This window comes from Dioscorea cayenensis, chromosome 7, assembly GCF_009730915.1.
Source record: "Dioscorea cayenensis subsp. rotundata cultivar TDr96_F1 chromosome 7, TDr96_F1_v2_PseudoChromosome.rev07_lg8_w22 25.fasta, whole genome shotgun sequence".
Taxonomy (NCBI): Eukaryota; Viridiplantae; Streptophyta; class Magnoliopsida; order Dioscoreales; family Dioscoreaceae; genus Dioscorea; species Dioscorea cayenensis.
In genome coordinates this window covers 4,288,498-4,306,468 of record NC_052477.1, presented here as the reverse complement: position 1 = coordinate 4,306,468, position 17,971 = coordinate 4,288,498, and the positions used below count along the sequence as shown (strand labels likewise).

General features: G+C 32.4%; 1 protein-coding gene across 1 annotated transcript; it reads right to left on the bottom strand.

Annotated features, from left to right (window-relative positions):
- Nucleotides 1-5,720: 5,720 nt before the first annotated feature.
- LOC120265820 (probable pectinesterase/pectinesterase inhibitor 51) lies at nt 5,721-8,422 on the bottom strand. Its single transcript, XM_039273798.1, has 2 exons — nt 7,429-8,422; nt 5,721-6,446 (listed from the first exon to the last, which is right to left on the bottom strand). Exons 1-2 carry the CDS (start codon nt 8,357-8,359, stop codon nt 5,749-5,751), a joined length of 1,629 nt encoding a protein of 542 aa, XP_039129732.1. The 5' UTR covers nt 8,360-8,422; the 3' UTR covers nt 5,721-5,748.
- Between the last annotated feature and the right edge of the window lie 9,549 nt (nt 8,423-17,971).

The following is a 17,971-nucleotide window of genomic DNA, read 5'->3' as shown; positions in this document are numbered from 1 at the left end:
AATTAACCCCAACTACCATCCATTGCTTATAAAACCATGTCACTGCATTGTAACAAAGTTAACTTTCACATTCGGCCCACACATTTTACACATTGTTTGAAGGGTGACTAATGGAGGTTATCCAAGATCAAGTAAATCTTATAGTTATGATCTTTCTTATTATTTGTTAATTTTAATAACTAGCATCCTCCATATTTATTTTATGATAATTTTTTTATTTTATGATAATTTTAAAAAGAGTTAACTACTTAGGATCATATTAACACTTTATGATGTTTGATTCCACTGCTGATTTGTAATTTGTTTATTACAACTTGGTGATGTTTAACCAAAAAAAAAAACAAAAAAAAAACAAAATTGCCTGTTGTAGCAACCCGGTAGATTATTATTATTATTATTATTGTTGTTGTTGTTGTTGTTGTTGTTGTTAATATTATATGTTTCAAAAAAAAAAATTTCCCTACCAAAATTTGATGACAAACGTTTAATGGTTATTATTATTATTATTATTATTATTATTATTATTATTATTATTATTATTATTATTATGCAACCAGTTGAGATTATAATTTTTTTTTTAATAGAAGTTAATATAATGTAGTATAAACATACAACCAATTGAGATATTATTTTTTTCAAAAAATATATATTTGTTAGGAGAACTACTACAAATTTTCTTGATACAAGTCAAGATAATGTAATATATAATAGAATTGTTATAGATATATGATGATTAAAAAAACCTTATTGTATAGAAGTTAAAGATAATGTTGTTTGTTGCTTATCATAACCCAAATTCATGAAAATACCCATTTGAAATTCTTGCCAAATTTAGCATCTTTTTGTTGAATTGTTTTGTACATTTGTTAGACTTAAAAGTTTTTTTAATTAACATTTGTATGAATCCATGAAAGAAATTCAAATAGTAAATTTGTTAGGCAAAATTACATCCTCAAAGAATAATAATAATTTTGAGTTTTATATCTGTGATAGTAATTGCCATAATATGGAGTTAGCTCATAAAAAGTTATCCTATCTACTAAATACCTCATAAAGTTTAGCCTATTTAAAATATATATATATTCCCTATGTATTTTTAAGATTAATTTATTAACTGAGACTTTTACCTTTTTTAATAAATCATATCAGGTAAAAAAATGAAACATGGAGGGCCTATATTTAATTGTGTGGATAATAAAATTATTTATTAATTTCAAAATAAAAAGATTTACCAAGCTTTTTTTGTTGTTGTTAATCATTTGTAATACTTATTTATATAAAGACTTTTTTTTTTATTAAAACTAGATATAGTGTTAAATTTATGTTATTTTATAATTTTGAATATATTTGAACTTTGTTTTATTAAATTTCTTTTGCCCCTCGCATCTGGGATTTTTGGCTCTTATATATATATATATATATATATATATATTTAAAAAAATAATAGAAATCATTTTCTGTTCATGAAAGTCAAAACTCATGCATTCCCGCCAAAGCCTGCGGTTCCATATTAAGCTTCAAAGCTCGTGTTCAATTAACTTTATTATTCTGTCTGAGAAAAATACCATCAAACTTTAAGAAAACATAATTTTCTTTTTCACCTTATAACAATTAAATATTAACTATTAAATTGGATAATATTTAAAGTGAATTAGCCAAATACGGAGGTGGAGAACTAGTTACCACAGTGAAAAGACATGTAAACGCGAGTGAAGAGAGGGAAGAATCCATTAATGTTTCTACTGCCTAATTTACTTCAAATATTATCTTATTAATTAATATTTAATTGTTAAAGAGGAATTTTTCTTAACATAAATGTTTAATTATAATAATTAAGGTCAGTAATAGTTAAAGTAAATTGTTTTCAATTTAAATATTTAACTATAATAATTAAAATGGGTTATATTTAAAATGAATTATATAATTAAATATTTTATTATAATAATTAAAGTGAATAATTATAATCAAAATATAATTTGTTATTTTATATATTAATATATTATTTTTTTGCATTAAAAATAATTTTATAACATCTATTCCTTCCATGCCCATTTTGCCGTCCAAAATGGAATGTTACATATCTCCTTCACCCCCATCTATTTTTGTTTCCGTATATGCCCCTATGAAATGTCTTAAAATTACACATAAACCAACACAATTAATTAAATTGCATATGTATATATATATACACACACACAAATACCCCTTGTATATTTGAATATGGGGCAAAATGGAGTTATAAAACTGGATTGTGGGCCGGCTATGCCTTGTGCAGGCCCGGGCCCAGCCCATTTAAAATAAAACTAAAAAATGGGAAAAAATGGGAAAAAAGGGAAAACAATGCAGAAAATTGTATTTTTTTTTTTTAAGGATTAATATCATTATATTTTTTATTATTACAAATAAAATATTTTTTATAACTCATATTAAAATGTTAAAAATGAATATTGTACTACAAAACTTAGAGAGTATTATAGAATTTAAAAAATATATATATTAAGCAAATTTTAGTGATGTATTATAAAACCCTAAAAAATCATATGAAAAAAGAAAAAAATGAAAAATTATTTATGTGACTCGTTAAAGTCACATTTACTTATATACCCCAATGAGTCCTTAATTATGTGTATACGTCTGTGTAACATTCAACTAAAAAATTTTATTATTATATTATTATTATTATTATTATTATTATTATTATTATTATTATTATTATTATTTCTCTGTATTGTATGGTTATATATATTTTTTTTTTCCAAATATGCACCCACAATTACAAACCAGCTAAAAAAGTTAAATAAAAAGATAAATTTTAAATCTATAATTTGGATAAAAACGCTCGTTCGCATCAATTGACTCAAAGAGACAACTAAATTACTGAGCTCTTTTTAATTTCACAAACTATAAATTAAATTACTCAAATAGTTTTCTCACATATAACCTTGTAAAAGCCCAAAATCATACATCTAATTTCGAAAAGTTTCTCTTTTCACCATACCTTTGAAAATATTATATATATATACACACTCACAGCTGAACATGAGTTGTGAACCAATAAATTGCTCCATTGAAAAGTTTTTTTGGCCTCGCATTTAAATATCTTGAACCTTTTTATAGTCTCATAAAGAAAATTAATCATTAAAAAAATTAAATAAATAACCTATGCCGTCTATATATATATATATATATATATATATATATATGAAAACACATATTGGTTATAAAAGATATTTCACCTGTTTTACAACCAATACTAGATGATAATATGTGATTTGGTTATATATATATCGTAATGAGAATAAAAATTAATAGGTATTATTTAGATAAATTGATAAATATAAGATTTTTATTCTAGTTCTCATGACACAATACAAAAGATGAGTGCTAGAGATCCAAAACTCTTTATAATACATTAAATTTATTTTATTGATTAATATTCTTGGCAACTAAAATTAAAAAAAAATGTTTAAAAGTTATTGTCTTTTTTTATTGAACATATATATATATATATATATGCTTTAAAAAAATGGATGATTGGTTCATAGTCATGATAAGGTCAATACTGTGATGGTGGTGTTGATTAGGCTTAAAATGGCAATAAAGTGTAATAATGGCTTTTAGTTAAATTAGAGCTTGTAAACAGCTTTTTAACTTTTTGGTTTTTTTTTCAAAATAAAACTTTTTAACTAGTGATGTGATGTCTCCGGGAATTCATGCATCAAAAGTTGAAATAAAGATTTGCTTGTGTTTTATATTGTTTATACACTTGTTGGACTTTTGAGACAATGTTAAAACAATTTCTTCACCTTAATTAACTTTTGCTTTTGACTATGAATATTAAAAGTTCAATTAACCTTCAATAATTTATAGGCAAAAATTATCTATATTTATAAAGCTAAAAGGGTGGATAAATTTCAATTGGTTTATGGTATGATCCCTGCGTGAGAGCCTAAAAGAAAAGAGACACACACAATATATATATATATATATATATATATATATATATATATATATATATATATATATTAATAAAAATAAAAAAAGAAACAAATTCATAATAAACAATAAGATTTCAAATATATCCTTTTAAAATTTTTAAGGGTAAACTATCATTTAGATAAAGAGAAAAATGAATAAATAAAAGACAATCTAAAGTTTCCAATTATAAAGATTTTACAGAAATTTTTCTCCGTAACATAAGAAATTTACATAAAATTTTTTCAGATATATTAAAAAAAATATATCAATTTAATGACAAATAGATTTTTTTTTTAATATATATATATATATATATTTTATAAAGATAAAAAATAAACAAATATGAATTTCATAACAATACATTAGTAATTATTCACTTTTATCATAGTATTAAAATAATTTTATCTCTCATTCATATATTCTATCCATTCTTTTTTATATGTCACAATTTCATATTTTTTATCTATCATTTTCTAACATTAAGAAGCATTTATTTATTTTTTTCTAAAATTATTTTTAACATTTTATTCAATTTTTGTTAAAAATAAATATGAGAGAAAAATGTGAAGATATAAATTATGAGTAATTTGAGAAAGATAATTAATTTTTTATAAAATTTTATGAAATAACTAAATTTTTAAATATGTGAAATTTAATTTAATTAACCATTACAGATAAAAAAAACACGGAAAGAATAATAAATAAATCAATTAAACAAAAATATTAGTATCTAATAAAAATCAGTATGGGGGCGTTCATTTCAGGGAGAGTGGGGGGAAGTCAGGAAGTGGGGGAAGTGCCACATCTCTGAAGTGGGGGGAAGTGATACACTTCCAGGATTTCTAATGTTCATTTGTCAGAAAGTGAAAATAAAATCGAAAGATTTAGGTGTTGGATGAAGGTCTATGAGTTCAAAAAAGATTTTGGAAGTGAAAGGAAGTTAGTTTTTATAAATTGTCTCACTTCCCCCCTAAAAAAAAATACCGAAGTGGGCTTAGTTCAAAATCCACTTCAGTCAGAAGTGGGGGAAGTGACACTTCCTCCAACACAAATGAACACCAGAAGTGGTGAAAGTCAGATCACTTCCTTTCACTTCCCCCATTTTCACTGAAATGAACGCCCCCTATCATGCAAAGTCCAACAACTTTTGACCCACTTATGAGAGTTGTTGGCACTTGGCAGGTATCCACTGAATGCAATGCATCATGCATGGACACAATTGTGCCTCTCGCTTTCACACGTCACAAAACAAACAATGCAACCACACCCACATCATTCCTAATTGGTGCAATAAACACACAACAAGAAACGAGAAAATAAAACACATGACAAAGACGATGGTGGAAAATTGGAAAGACAGCACATGGCAAGTCACACCAAGTCAAAAGTTAGTGGTAACTACTCAAACATCATTGAAAATTTGTCAATTTTCTAAATGTCCCTATTATGGTTCAAACTAATCTCTTAAAACAAAACATATTCATTTTCATTTATAAATTAAACAATTTTATTTATTTCAATTTTTTAAACAGCTACATGCACTATATATATATATATATATTATTCTGACTTTGTGAGGTTGTATCAATAAATATAAGCCAAAACAAAATCTATCTACGTCAAGCAGCAAAATCAAAATATATTTTTATTTAAAGGATTAAAACTCACATAAAAATTAGCATTTCTGATTTCTTTTCATAATTTTTTTTTATATAAAATTTAATAATAAAGTACAGATAATATATATATATAAATATTAATTATTATATATTAAATAGGGTTTAAAACTAATGAATGAATCCACTGATCACCTTGAATAAAGTTACTTACCGAATAAACGTCGACATGCTCGGGTGGCACTTGGCTACTCCACGGCACGCGCGCGCTAACATTCGCACCGGGGCCAACACTCGCGTACTCACCGTAGAACAGCGTGCTCAAAGCAAAGTCACCGTCCCAAAGACTCCAACCCTCCGGCCTCACCACCTGCTCCAAATAACACTCCAAGAACACTGTCCTGGAAAACTCCTTCCATGGTCTGCCAAGATAAGTTCGATGAATTTTGGGATTGGTGTTGAAGAAACGGAGGTAATCGGCGCTGGCATTGATGGTGGAGCGGTGGAAGACGAAGCCGGTGGTTTGGGCGGGGTCAGTGCGGCCGTGGGCGGTGACGGTGTTGGTTTCGCCGCGTTCAGGGTTGAGTTGGCGTGGGAGGATGAGGATGAGGCAGTTGTCGAAGAAAGAGGCGGAGTTGCCGAAGATGAAGTCGACGGTGCCGGAGATGGTGCAGGATTTGAAATATTGGCGGAGAGAGGCGGCGTAGAGTGTGTCTTGGTGGCCGGAGAGCTCTACTGAGTCTAGGATTGAGAGGTCGCTGTCGGAGCGGTAGGCTACTGCTTGGTGTGCGTCTGGCCCAGCTGTGTTTGATATTGTTAGGTTGTATGCCATGAATCCATCTCCCTGCACACCTGTATTTCATGTTTATCTAATTAATTAATATATAATAATACAAAAATATACCGTGTAGCTGTTAGATTACTATCTCATAGCTACAATTATTATAACATAGTACAGTATTTATAAACAGTAAAAATACCTAATATTTATATAAATAAATAATTATTAGATAATAATTTAACGTCTCTTAAAAATAGTAATATTAATTTATTTGGGTAAAAAGATGAATTCCAGAATTTGTATTCAGAGGATCTATTTATTTATATAATTATTTTTACGGATGGAAATAAACCTCGTGTCAAGAATGGCAGATTGGCACATGCATGAAGGGTTAACCATAAGAGCAGCATCACATACACAGCTATTGTAAATTGAGGTTTTGTCCTAACATATGATATTTCAAACATATGAAATTATATAGAAAAAAAAATAGGTTTTTTTATGCATGACCTAATTCAGGATGAATTGAGACCATCTTTCATATGAATTATTAAACTTATGGATTAAGAATTAATCTTTTAAAAATAAATATAACATAATGTTCACGAAACACAATATTAAAAAAAATATTAAAAAGATATAAATTTTCAATCACCTTAGGGGCATGTTAGTTTGTGGTACGGAAAATAGATGAAAGAAATACAAAATCATTTACATGTTTAAATTATTATTATTATTTTTTAATTAGACTGAAACATTCTTAATAATAATAATAATTTTTTTAATAAAAAGTAATACATTTCTTAATTAAAAAATGACTTGTTTAAATTAATTTTTTTAGTAAAACAGTTAAATGTCAAAATTATGAAAGATTTGGCATCAAATCAACCAAAAATACAAACTAAAAATTAGAAAAACCTTCTAATTTCGGTTTATAAAAAAAATTTAATTCAATTAAAAGTTTTCTAAAACCCTAATTTTTTTTTTTAAAAAATCTCTAACGAAACAAAAAAGAGTAAAAAATTATAAAATTATGTACGTGAGAAAACTCACCGACAGTGGCAGTGTTATAAGTGGAAACGCCAACCATGTCAGCATTAAGCGAACCCGTGAGCACCGTCTTCCCCATTCCGTCACCAACAAACGCCAAGTTCGGCTTCTCAAACGGAACCCTAACGGTCTCATTGTACACCCCTTCCCTGATATAGATCACGAACCGCTCGGTTCGGTTCACCGGCGCTGAATCGACCGCCGCCTGAACCGAATCGAACCGGCATGAACCGCCTTTGCAGACCGTCACATCGGGTTTGGATCTGGACAACGGAGTAGATCCGGATCCCAAATCGGCGCCGGCGACGGCGCCGGTGGAGGAGGAGTCCCAGTAGCCGTCGCGCTCGGTCTGGGGAGGGGACCAGAGGTAGAGATCGGGGCCGAAGCGGTGGAGAGAGAAGAGCATGGAAAGGGCGTTGCTGGTGAGGGACTGGAGATCGGTGAGGAAGGCCATGGCGGAGGAGATCTGGGAGGTGGTGTTGACGTACTTGAGGGCGGACCAGCAGGAGTAGTGGTAAATGAGGACGGCGGAGGTCCAGGCGCGGGCGGAGGAGAGAGGGGCGGAGGAGGAAGGGGAGGAGATGGAGGAGAGGCGGTGAGAGGCGAGAGTGAGGAGATCGATGCAGTTGCGAGCGGCGGTGGTGTGATTGGGATCGGAGGAAGAGGAGAGGATGGAGTGGGAGAGGGAGAGGGCTGTGGTGGTGCCGGAGCTGGAGGCGTTGATGGCGGCAAGGATGAGGTCGGTGGGGCTAGGGTTTTGAGGGAGAGAAGAGGATTCGGAGAGGGTTTTCTCGCAGATGGAAGGGAAACGGGTGGCGCGGCATGCGGCGTGGATGGTGGTGGAGACGGTGGTGGCGCCGGCGCTGGAGAAGGGGAGGAGGAAGAGGAGGAGGAGGAGGAGAGAGGCCATTGAGGAAGGGGGGTTTGTTTGCATGGGAATGGAAGGGGAGTTTATATAATAATTGGAGAATAGAAGGGGAATTTTGAAAGATTTGGTTTTTACAGTGAGAATGGAAATTAATAAATTATGGAATTAGAGAAGGGGGAAGGGCTAAATGGGAAGTTGGTCACGGGTAGGATTAGTGATGGAGATGTGGTGGACATGTGGCGTAGAATCACTGGTTTGGAATGTTGGGCTGTATTATCATATGCGTTTATATATATACACACCCTAAAAAAATCATTTAGATAAGCCTTATATTTGAAATCTAAAAACGTTTTAAATCTAAACCTTTGGATCATCATTTAACGGTTAATTGTTTATATAAATATACTATATTTTTTTATTATTCATGATTACTGTATAACACTGTAGAATATGATTTCCATGCTTATAATTACAAAAACCGTCGATTACCATCCGATGGCTATTGTGGACATCCCTAAATGATAAGTTATCATATATATATATATATATATATATATATTATGTTTGAAAAATATGAAATATGTATATATATACATTTTTGTATATACTGTATATAAATAGATAACCCAATAATCTAGGGTGTTACTAAATTTTAAATCTAACGATTATATATATTAATAATAATTTTGCATAAATAATAACTGTTAGATGATAACTCACTGGTTGTTAACAAACATCTATTTTCACATAATCTACATTTTTGTATTAAGTATATATATAGGGAATTCATCTCCTGGGACGTCCTAGAATTCATTTCTAGGGATGTCCCCGCATCAGCCGTTAGATGGCCATATAACGGCTGATGCTGATGATGATGATGTATAATTTCGGAAAAAAAAAAGATCTAGTTTTCTCCCCTTTCTCCTCCTCCATTTCCTCGCCGATGACTGCCCAGATCTTCGCCTTCCTCTCCCGTGCAGTTGCTGTTTATGTCGCCATCGGATCTCATTCCTCCTCCCGCTCCGATCTTTCCGACCAGCTTCACCACCTTGTGAAACTCATCCAGAGCCACTCATCCGGGTTTAAAGCCAAGCATTCTCTGGCCGAAGAAGAGAACTGCGGAGCTTGTGTTTGGTGTGCTCGATCATTTATGTTCTTGTGCCGATGGGAGAGCGCAGTTTAGTTTTTCTCTTTTAGTTTTTCTTTTCTTCTTTGTTTTTCTGATCTTGAAATTGAGATGTATGTATAACAACTTCGACAATTTAGTTTGACAAGAATGTTTATCTGCAAGCAATGCATGTAATGATTAAGTGTTATCAACTTTGATGATGATCTTTTAACTCACTTTTGTCTTTTGACTGTGTATTTTGATGATGCATGTGTTTATGGATGGAATTGGATTCCTTTGTTTAATCCTGCATCATGATTCTGTGGAGATAGTGGGATGCTGATAAAAATTCTTTACACATATTCCTTTAGAATAATAACTATCATACATGCTGTACAATACCAAAAGAATAATTATACTAATCATATTACTTAAAAAAAAACTTATGGTATATTTATTTTCACAAGTATTCTTGCATGGAAATTATTAATCTTTTCTCAGCGGCAACATGGTGATGAACAACTACTAGAAAAACATGCAAACCATTTCCTTCTTCTTGTGCTTATTGCTGCTTTGGGTGTCTCTGCTTTTGCAACAACTTCATGTGTTTCTTTAACTTTTGGCTCTGGATGTGCATTCTTAGCTTCCAATTTTGTTGTTGCTTCCTTCTCTTCTCCTGTTAATCTGAAGCACCAGACAAACATTTAGTTTTTTGTCATTATAAATTCATTGTTTACGATAAAAAAGAAAATGATCATACATTGGAAAAACAAAAGATTGAAAACTTGCTGCACTACCATGAGATGTACTAACTGAATTCCTTGCAACCTCAAACTTTCGTTTATCTTGTTCATGTACCTCCTGTTCTGAAGTTCGGAAAACAATATTATCCATGGCTTCAATACTAGCATTTGCTGCATCTGCTTCATTTTCAACTGATTTTTGCATTAATGTTGTTGAACTCAAATCATCTGCATGATGTAATTCAGGCAGTCCAAAAATATTGACATGGTCCTTGGAAAAACTAGAGCTTCCAAGATGAATTACATTGCATTTCCCTTTAGGCAATTAAAACACTTAGTAATCACAAGAAGAAAAATGCACTACTATACTCACCAATCAATTTTGAAATTCCCAAAAACGTCATCCAAAATTAAAATACCTTAAAACATGACCAGCATCACAATTGAACCATTAAAGATCCATCCAATATATAAAAGTACACAATACAATATTAATTACATAAATCACTTGTCTTGGATAACCCCAAAATGGAAATCATAGATTCACAGGTAGATTCAAATAGTGAGTGCTCCTTGTTGCTCAGGGTGGATCTACATTTACAAATGAAAAGTTTCATTTAGTAAATAATAAAAAAATGATTAAAATATAAAATAAATTGATACAACTTTTAAAAGGAAAAAATGTCTTACTAAATGTGCAAGTAGTCATGTAATGACCCTTTCCTCCACATCTATTACAAGTCTTTTTTTCTCTTAGCTGATAATTGAAGGTCAACCTTTGCTCTTGATAGGTTTGGATCAAGAATACTAATGTTTGACCCACAAACATTATCTTCACTTGAGAAGGCAAGGCAAAAAGATGAACCAATAATCTCTTCATTTTTCTCATTTTGCCCAGTGCATGATCTATGTTCTGGCACACTAGACATTTAACCAAGAATTTCAAAATTGTCTTTAAGCTTAGGCATAATTTTCTCATACAACTCTAGGGATGATATAAATTGTGAGATACGAAAACACATATTTTGTGCATTCCACTTCATCAAGGGTGTGAAGGCATTGTTGCATGTATCAACCATCATAACACTTGACCTATATCTTGCATCCATAGTCCAATGGCGTTAAATATATCTTTTGGGAATCTTTGCAACCTCTTTTTTTTTTAAATATTTTCAATATATGGCGACACAACACACCTTCTCTCTCAAACTTCTTACATGAACATGTAGCGGAAGGCTCCCCATCTTCAATACAATATTTTCTAAACACAAAAGTTTGATTACAGATTATATATTTTGCATTTCTGACCCATCTCGAATCCGTTCAGCAAGCATACTGTCACTTTCTCGCAATTCTACTTGAAATATATTAAACACAGCTCTTATATATACTTCTCCTGTATGCTTCTCAATTGGATGACTTGTGTAATAGTTAGCTATAGAGTCCAATGTCTTGAAGTCTTCATTTTCTTCATCATTTCATCAAGTAAACAAAGCCTTATCATACTGAATAACAAACTCATCCAATGGAGTTTGTGCATTAACAAAGCCATCAAAAAATGAGTTGATACTTTCACTATGTTGTGTAGAAATTATTCCAACTGTGAATATATCTTGCCAATATAGAGACACCCATTTGTGTCGTAAGTTATATATCTTACTCAACCAATGTCTATCATCAATGTTGTATGTTGCTTGAAGTTCACTCCATCTATTTTCAAATGCTTCAGTCGATTCACTACAATGCAACCAATTGTTGTAGTCCCTCATGAAGCCCTATTTGCTCTTCAAATCTACTAAATACTTCATTGAATTTCTTCCTATATGCCAAGAGCAAAGTCGATGGCTTGAATTTGGAAACACTTTTGCAATGGCCTTCCCCATAGCAAAGTCTTGATCTATAATTATGGTTTTTGGATGTTTCCCTAGCATACATCTCAACCATGTTTGGAATATCCATAAAAAAACTTTCTTCTTTTTCATCGGTGATTAGAGCACAACCAAATAAAATCAATTGCATGTGATGGTTGATGCCAACAAAAGGAGCACAGGGGAAACCAAATATATTAGTTTTATAAGTAGTGTTGAAAACGACAACATCTCCAAATTCCGAATATGCCATTCTAGATCTTCCATCTGCCCAAAAGACACATCTAGTTTGACCAAACTCATCAAGCTCCACATCAATGAAGGAAAAATCGTCATTGAGTTTTTTTTTTCCCTTGAAAATCTTAACAATAGCCATGCATTATTTCCCAATATTGTTGCTTCAAACTCCCCTCAAATGATTGGAACAATCAACCTTTGTAATTAGTGCAGATCCTGTATTTTAAAGTGTTTCATTTAATATTCGACTCATTTGGCTTGGTCCCACTCTACTCTTATCTAATGTCTCCATCAAATTTCTACATGTCTCACTAATATGGCGGTGAGACCATATCTTCATCACCTTAGATGGAGTTATTAGTAAAAAATGATTATTCACATCATCAAACGTCTTTATGGTCCATATTCCACTCTTCATTTTTGACACTACCATTCAAGTTTGGCAATTTGTCTTTGTATCTCTATACCTTTGAACAGTTTTTCCTAGTTGCTTTTTGTCTGACATACATTTAGCTCCTTCCTTATCACAAATAAAGTGTCGACAAGTAATTACTTGAGAACTAGATGAACGATACACATGGGCTTTTCTTACCCCCAAAACCTTTAGACTTTTCATAATCCAAGTAATATCGAAATGCTTCATCCTCATCCTTGAACCCCATACCAACAAATGGGATCCTTACATCTAGTTCATCTCGAGATTGTGGACTTATTGCCATTTCTTGATCATCTTGTGTTGCCAATTCATGCATATCTTTAACTTGGTGGTTATCAATATTCCTTGTGTCACATGACCTTCACCTTCTTCATATAACCCGAGCTCGTTTATATCAATTTCAATATCCTCAAAAGTGGAATTGTTGTTTCTGTATATTTCATCGGTGATATTCGCCATGATATCCTATAAAGAAAACTACAACCAATTAGAATATATCAAAGCATATACTCAAAAAAATTATTTATTTTTGAAAGTGGAACAAATGATACATGAATTGAAGGGAAAAAAATCATTTAATGCTTCATAAGGACTCTACAGTTCATCAACAACATTTTGCTATAATAGTTTTTTTTTCCATAAAGATCATAAATAGGTTCTTTTATGGTGATGAACATTTCAAAGCATCTATGTAATCTATAATATACTCAAAGCAATGCATGCCATGCAGACTTGAGAATATAATATTGAGCCAATCAAGATAAGCCAAGCTAACCTTCAGCAGTGAAATGTGAATTTAGCACCACATTGGTAAGTGTCACGGCCTTCCCGATCGCACCAACGATCACCGCGCGGCGCTCGTCACACCTCCAAGGCGCCGAGCCAGCCTTCAGTACCTGGAACCAAAATCAGCCCAAGAATTTGCAAGCAACCATGCTCTATCAAGTAAGCAAGGCTAATAAACATGCAAACACAAGCATAGACATCATGAGAAGCCAAGTATAAGAGAGAAATCTGAAAACTCTCTATTGAATGAGAAGGAATACAACCAAGGCCAAGACCTAGCCAAGAGTTCATCAACCTCTCCCTTTCTAAGGGAATGAGAGCCATATTTATAGGGAAAACCAAGGAGTGGACGAAATCAGCCAGACCTCAATGAAAGGCTGAGAAGAAGTCGCCTGTCACGTCAAGACAAGCACAGTGCTACAGTGCCAAGAAACACAACACTGTTCACTGTAGCACACACAGATCGCTCTACAGTGTCAACCAATGGCACTGATCCTCCAACCAGCCATCTCCCGGTCATCCCTAGCCGGTGCGCTCATCCAGCCTCGGCAGCGCGCACGGCAGCCCGGTCATACCGATATCCATCGGTAATGTACCTAGCAAGGCCTCTCGGTAATGGCCGAGTACTCACTCTCGGTAACTCGCATCCGCCACGGCGCGCACCCACGCGCCCTCTCGGTCAAGTGCCTGCGCTCACGGTCATACGCATGCATCAATGGTCTCGGCAACAAGGTTCGGCGGGCCAATGCGCCCACCCACGGTCATAACACTCGCCCACGCGCCCATGCGCGCTGCCCGGTTCGCGCGGCTGTGCACCCGTGCGCATTTGCCTGACTCGGCACCACTCGATCAGGCCATGCCGGCTCGCCCCGTCACCCTCCCGCGACCAAGGCATGGTGCCATCCTGCATGATATAAGCATCATATTGGATGGAGACCGCATGTAAGGGCACCGAGCCTTACAGTAAGCTACTACTCCAGATATAACTACAATCAACAATTACTAAATGTGAACACCAAAACCCAAAAGAAAACAACATTGAACAGGAGATTGGAATGGGGGAAAATCATGCAACTAAAATTTATGATTTTATTAGAAAAATAATCACAAATATGATGAGATGTATATTATTTACTTGCAAATTCCCTAATCATATAATAACATGTTAGTAATAAATATATAGGTCAAGAATCTATACATACTATTAAAATAGATGTATAAAGTGCTCTAGGAGTGATTCAAGGAATAATTTTAATATTTTTATTATATTAAATATGTTATTAATAATTAAAAATTTTAATTGCATAATAGGCATTGATTTCATCATGGCTATTAAATTGGTTTTATATTAGATATTTAATAGGATGTTCAAATGGAAATTGATGATAATATGATTTGAGAGGTTTTTAAGGAAGATTTTACATTTTTTCTTCTTGCATAAATTTAAAGTGGCATAGATGTCATCATGGCCATTAAATCGGTTTTATATTAAATCCTTCATATTTTTTTTTTTAAGTTTTTGGTTTAAAAAATATTTAAAAATATTTATTTGGTATTGTATTAAATATTAAAAAGTGAAAAAAAAATATATATAAGAGACTAATAGATAATAATAATATTATTATTATTAAATAAGATCTAATGAAAACAGATGATAATCTGATTGGAGAGGGTTTCAATGAATATTTTTAAACTCTTTTTTAAATAATTGTTTCCATTGATATAAACATGTAAGATTTATTGGAATTGATTTCTTATGGGCATTAAGTCAGTTTTATATTAAACATTTAATAAGATGTACTCATGGAAACATATGGCCTTTAGAAATTAAAAATATTTGCTAAATTTATTTGGAATTATTGGTTTAGAAAAGAATAAACAACATTTACTTGGTATGACATAAATTATGAAAAAAAAAAAGTGTTATTAATAAAAAATTATAATTAAATGAATAAAAACTTAACCACATTTATTTGATATTACATTAAATTACAACATAAGCTTTATTTAAAAAAAAATATCAATAGTTTCATATTTATTAAATGGTATAGATAAAGTTTATGGGAAAATGAATAGATAATTGTAGAAGAAGATAAAAAATATATAATAAATTTTAAATTTTAAATTTTTTATATTTAAGTTTTTTATATATATTACTTATAATATTAATAATTGAAATACTTTAATTATATTTTTTTCTATTTATGCAATAATTGTCTATAAGACCTTTGAAATTGAAAGTATACAACAGTTTCCATTGTATGAGTTGTTTAATTATATTATTTTAATATGCTCCTATAGTGTTTGAAGGAATAAATTTAAATTTGTTATTATATTTATGTTTTTATTTATATAACTTATGATATTAATAATAGAAAAACTTTAACTACACTTATTTATTTATGCAATAAATGTCCATAAGACCTTTGAAATCCAAAGTACTAAACAGTTTTCATTGAGTTGTTTAATTATACTATTTTTTATAATTTGCTCTGAAAGTGTTTCAAAAAACAAATTTAAATTTTTTTATTATATATAAGTTTTTATTTTATATTATTTATGATATTAATAATTACAAAAAATTTAATTGCACATATTTATTTATGCAAAACTCCAATGCGAAGCCGGGGAGAATGCCTAGTTAATACATAGACCATGCATTATTTTACATCATGGCTGTCATTTAATGTTGCTCAAAGTTTGGATAGCAACAAAGAATTAACATATATGTAAATAGATATATATGTTATAAAATTAAGAAAGCAAACAAAAGAAACAAATAAAAACCATACCAAGGTGGAGAGAAGAGAAGTAGCCAACTTTTTATTCACTTCCTTCTTTATCACATTTATCACATCTATATCTTATACAAGATTACAAAGCCTTTATTTATAGGCTGAGAGGAATATGAAAAGTCGCATCTATTAAACTTCCTCATAAATATGAGAAGATGAAGAGACATGAGAATACGAAAAGCCATAGGAGTTTTAGGAGTTTAGAAGATGAAGAGGTCTGGGAATGATGCAAGCGACAACACCAACATTAGAAAGAGTATTCGGGGCAACTTGGGAATAATGGGCAACAAGTACAAGGATTTCGTGACAGCTTAATATGATTAGGAGTTTCCTAATATAGCTTTATTTTAATAAATTGTAATCAAAGAGAGTGCAGGTTTGTTAGGAAGTTTGTTACAGAAATGGTGAATGTTCTGGCACTCTAAATGTTTGTTAAAATGCCAGTCTGTCAAAATCGTACAATGATTGTATTAGAGATTATAAAACCTAGAACGAATGAAGGAACAAGCAAGAATATTTCACCAATTCTTCTTCTTCTCTCTTCCTCTCTCTCTCTCTTTCTCTCTCTCTGTGTGCCCTCTTCTCTAACTCTACCCTTATAATTCTTCACATTAGCTATCATAACTGCATCAATTTGGTGCTTTCATTGAGAGTTATTCCGTGGCATGGAGGTAATGGAACCATTGGAGAGCCGAGCCGATCATGTAGAAAGCAGCTATAGAGATCCGTTAGTCGTCAGGAATCTGATGGAATATGAAGAATGGTTGATTTGAAGAAGCCAGCTAAGAGCATTATCACCGGCAAATAGAGGGACCTCAATTTTGGGCAGGTGGGTAGTGGTATTGAGGTATTAGAGTAAGGAAAAAGTGTAAAGGATGAAGGGTGGGAAAGGAGAGAAACAGATGGTGATATGGGAAGAAGACTAGAAGAGGAAGCTGGTTAGCAGTGGAAATAGATTTATCAAGCTACTATAGTTTCACCATCATTTCCGCCATTACAGTCTGCTGAGAGGCCAAGGAACTGCAAAGGAGATCAAATGATTCAGTGTTGCTCTGTCGTAAAATCTCAAGGGACTCGGAGTGATGTTGTATAGTAGAGCAGAGGGTGTCCAATTTCATAAAGACGGAGTCATGACGCGTAAGTTGCTCTGCCATCGCTGCAAGTTGATCATCGACGGCACGCGCTCGGGTGACCATACTGTCCGTCATGAACCAATGAAAGCACAAAATTGATGTAGTTATGATAGCTGATGAGAAGAATTATAAGGGTAAAGTTAGAGAAGAGGGCAGAGAGAGAGAGAGAGAGTGAGGAAGAGAGAAGAAGAAGAATTGGTGAAATATTCCTGCTTGTTCCTTCATTCGTTCTGGGTTTTATAATCTCTAATACAATCATTGTACGATTTTGACAGAATGGCATTTTAACAAACATTTAGAGTGCCAGAACATTCACCATTTCTGTAACAAACTTCCTAACAAATATGCACTCTCTTTGATTACAATTTATTAAAATAAAGCTATATTAGGAAACTCCTAATCACATTAAGCTGTCACGAAATCCTTGTACTTGTTTCCCATTATTCCTAAGTTGCCCCGAATACTCTTTCTAATGTTGGTGCTATCGCTTGCATCAAGGAGTTTGGGGAGATGAAGAGGTTTACATTAATAGGCATCCACTTTAATTAATGTTTCATAAGACTCCCCCTTGG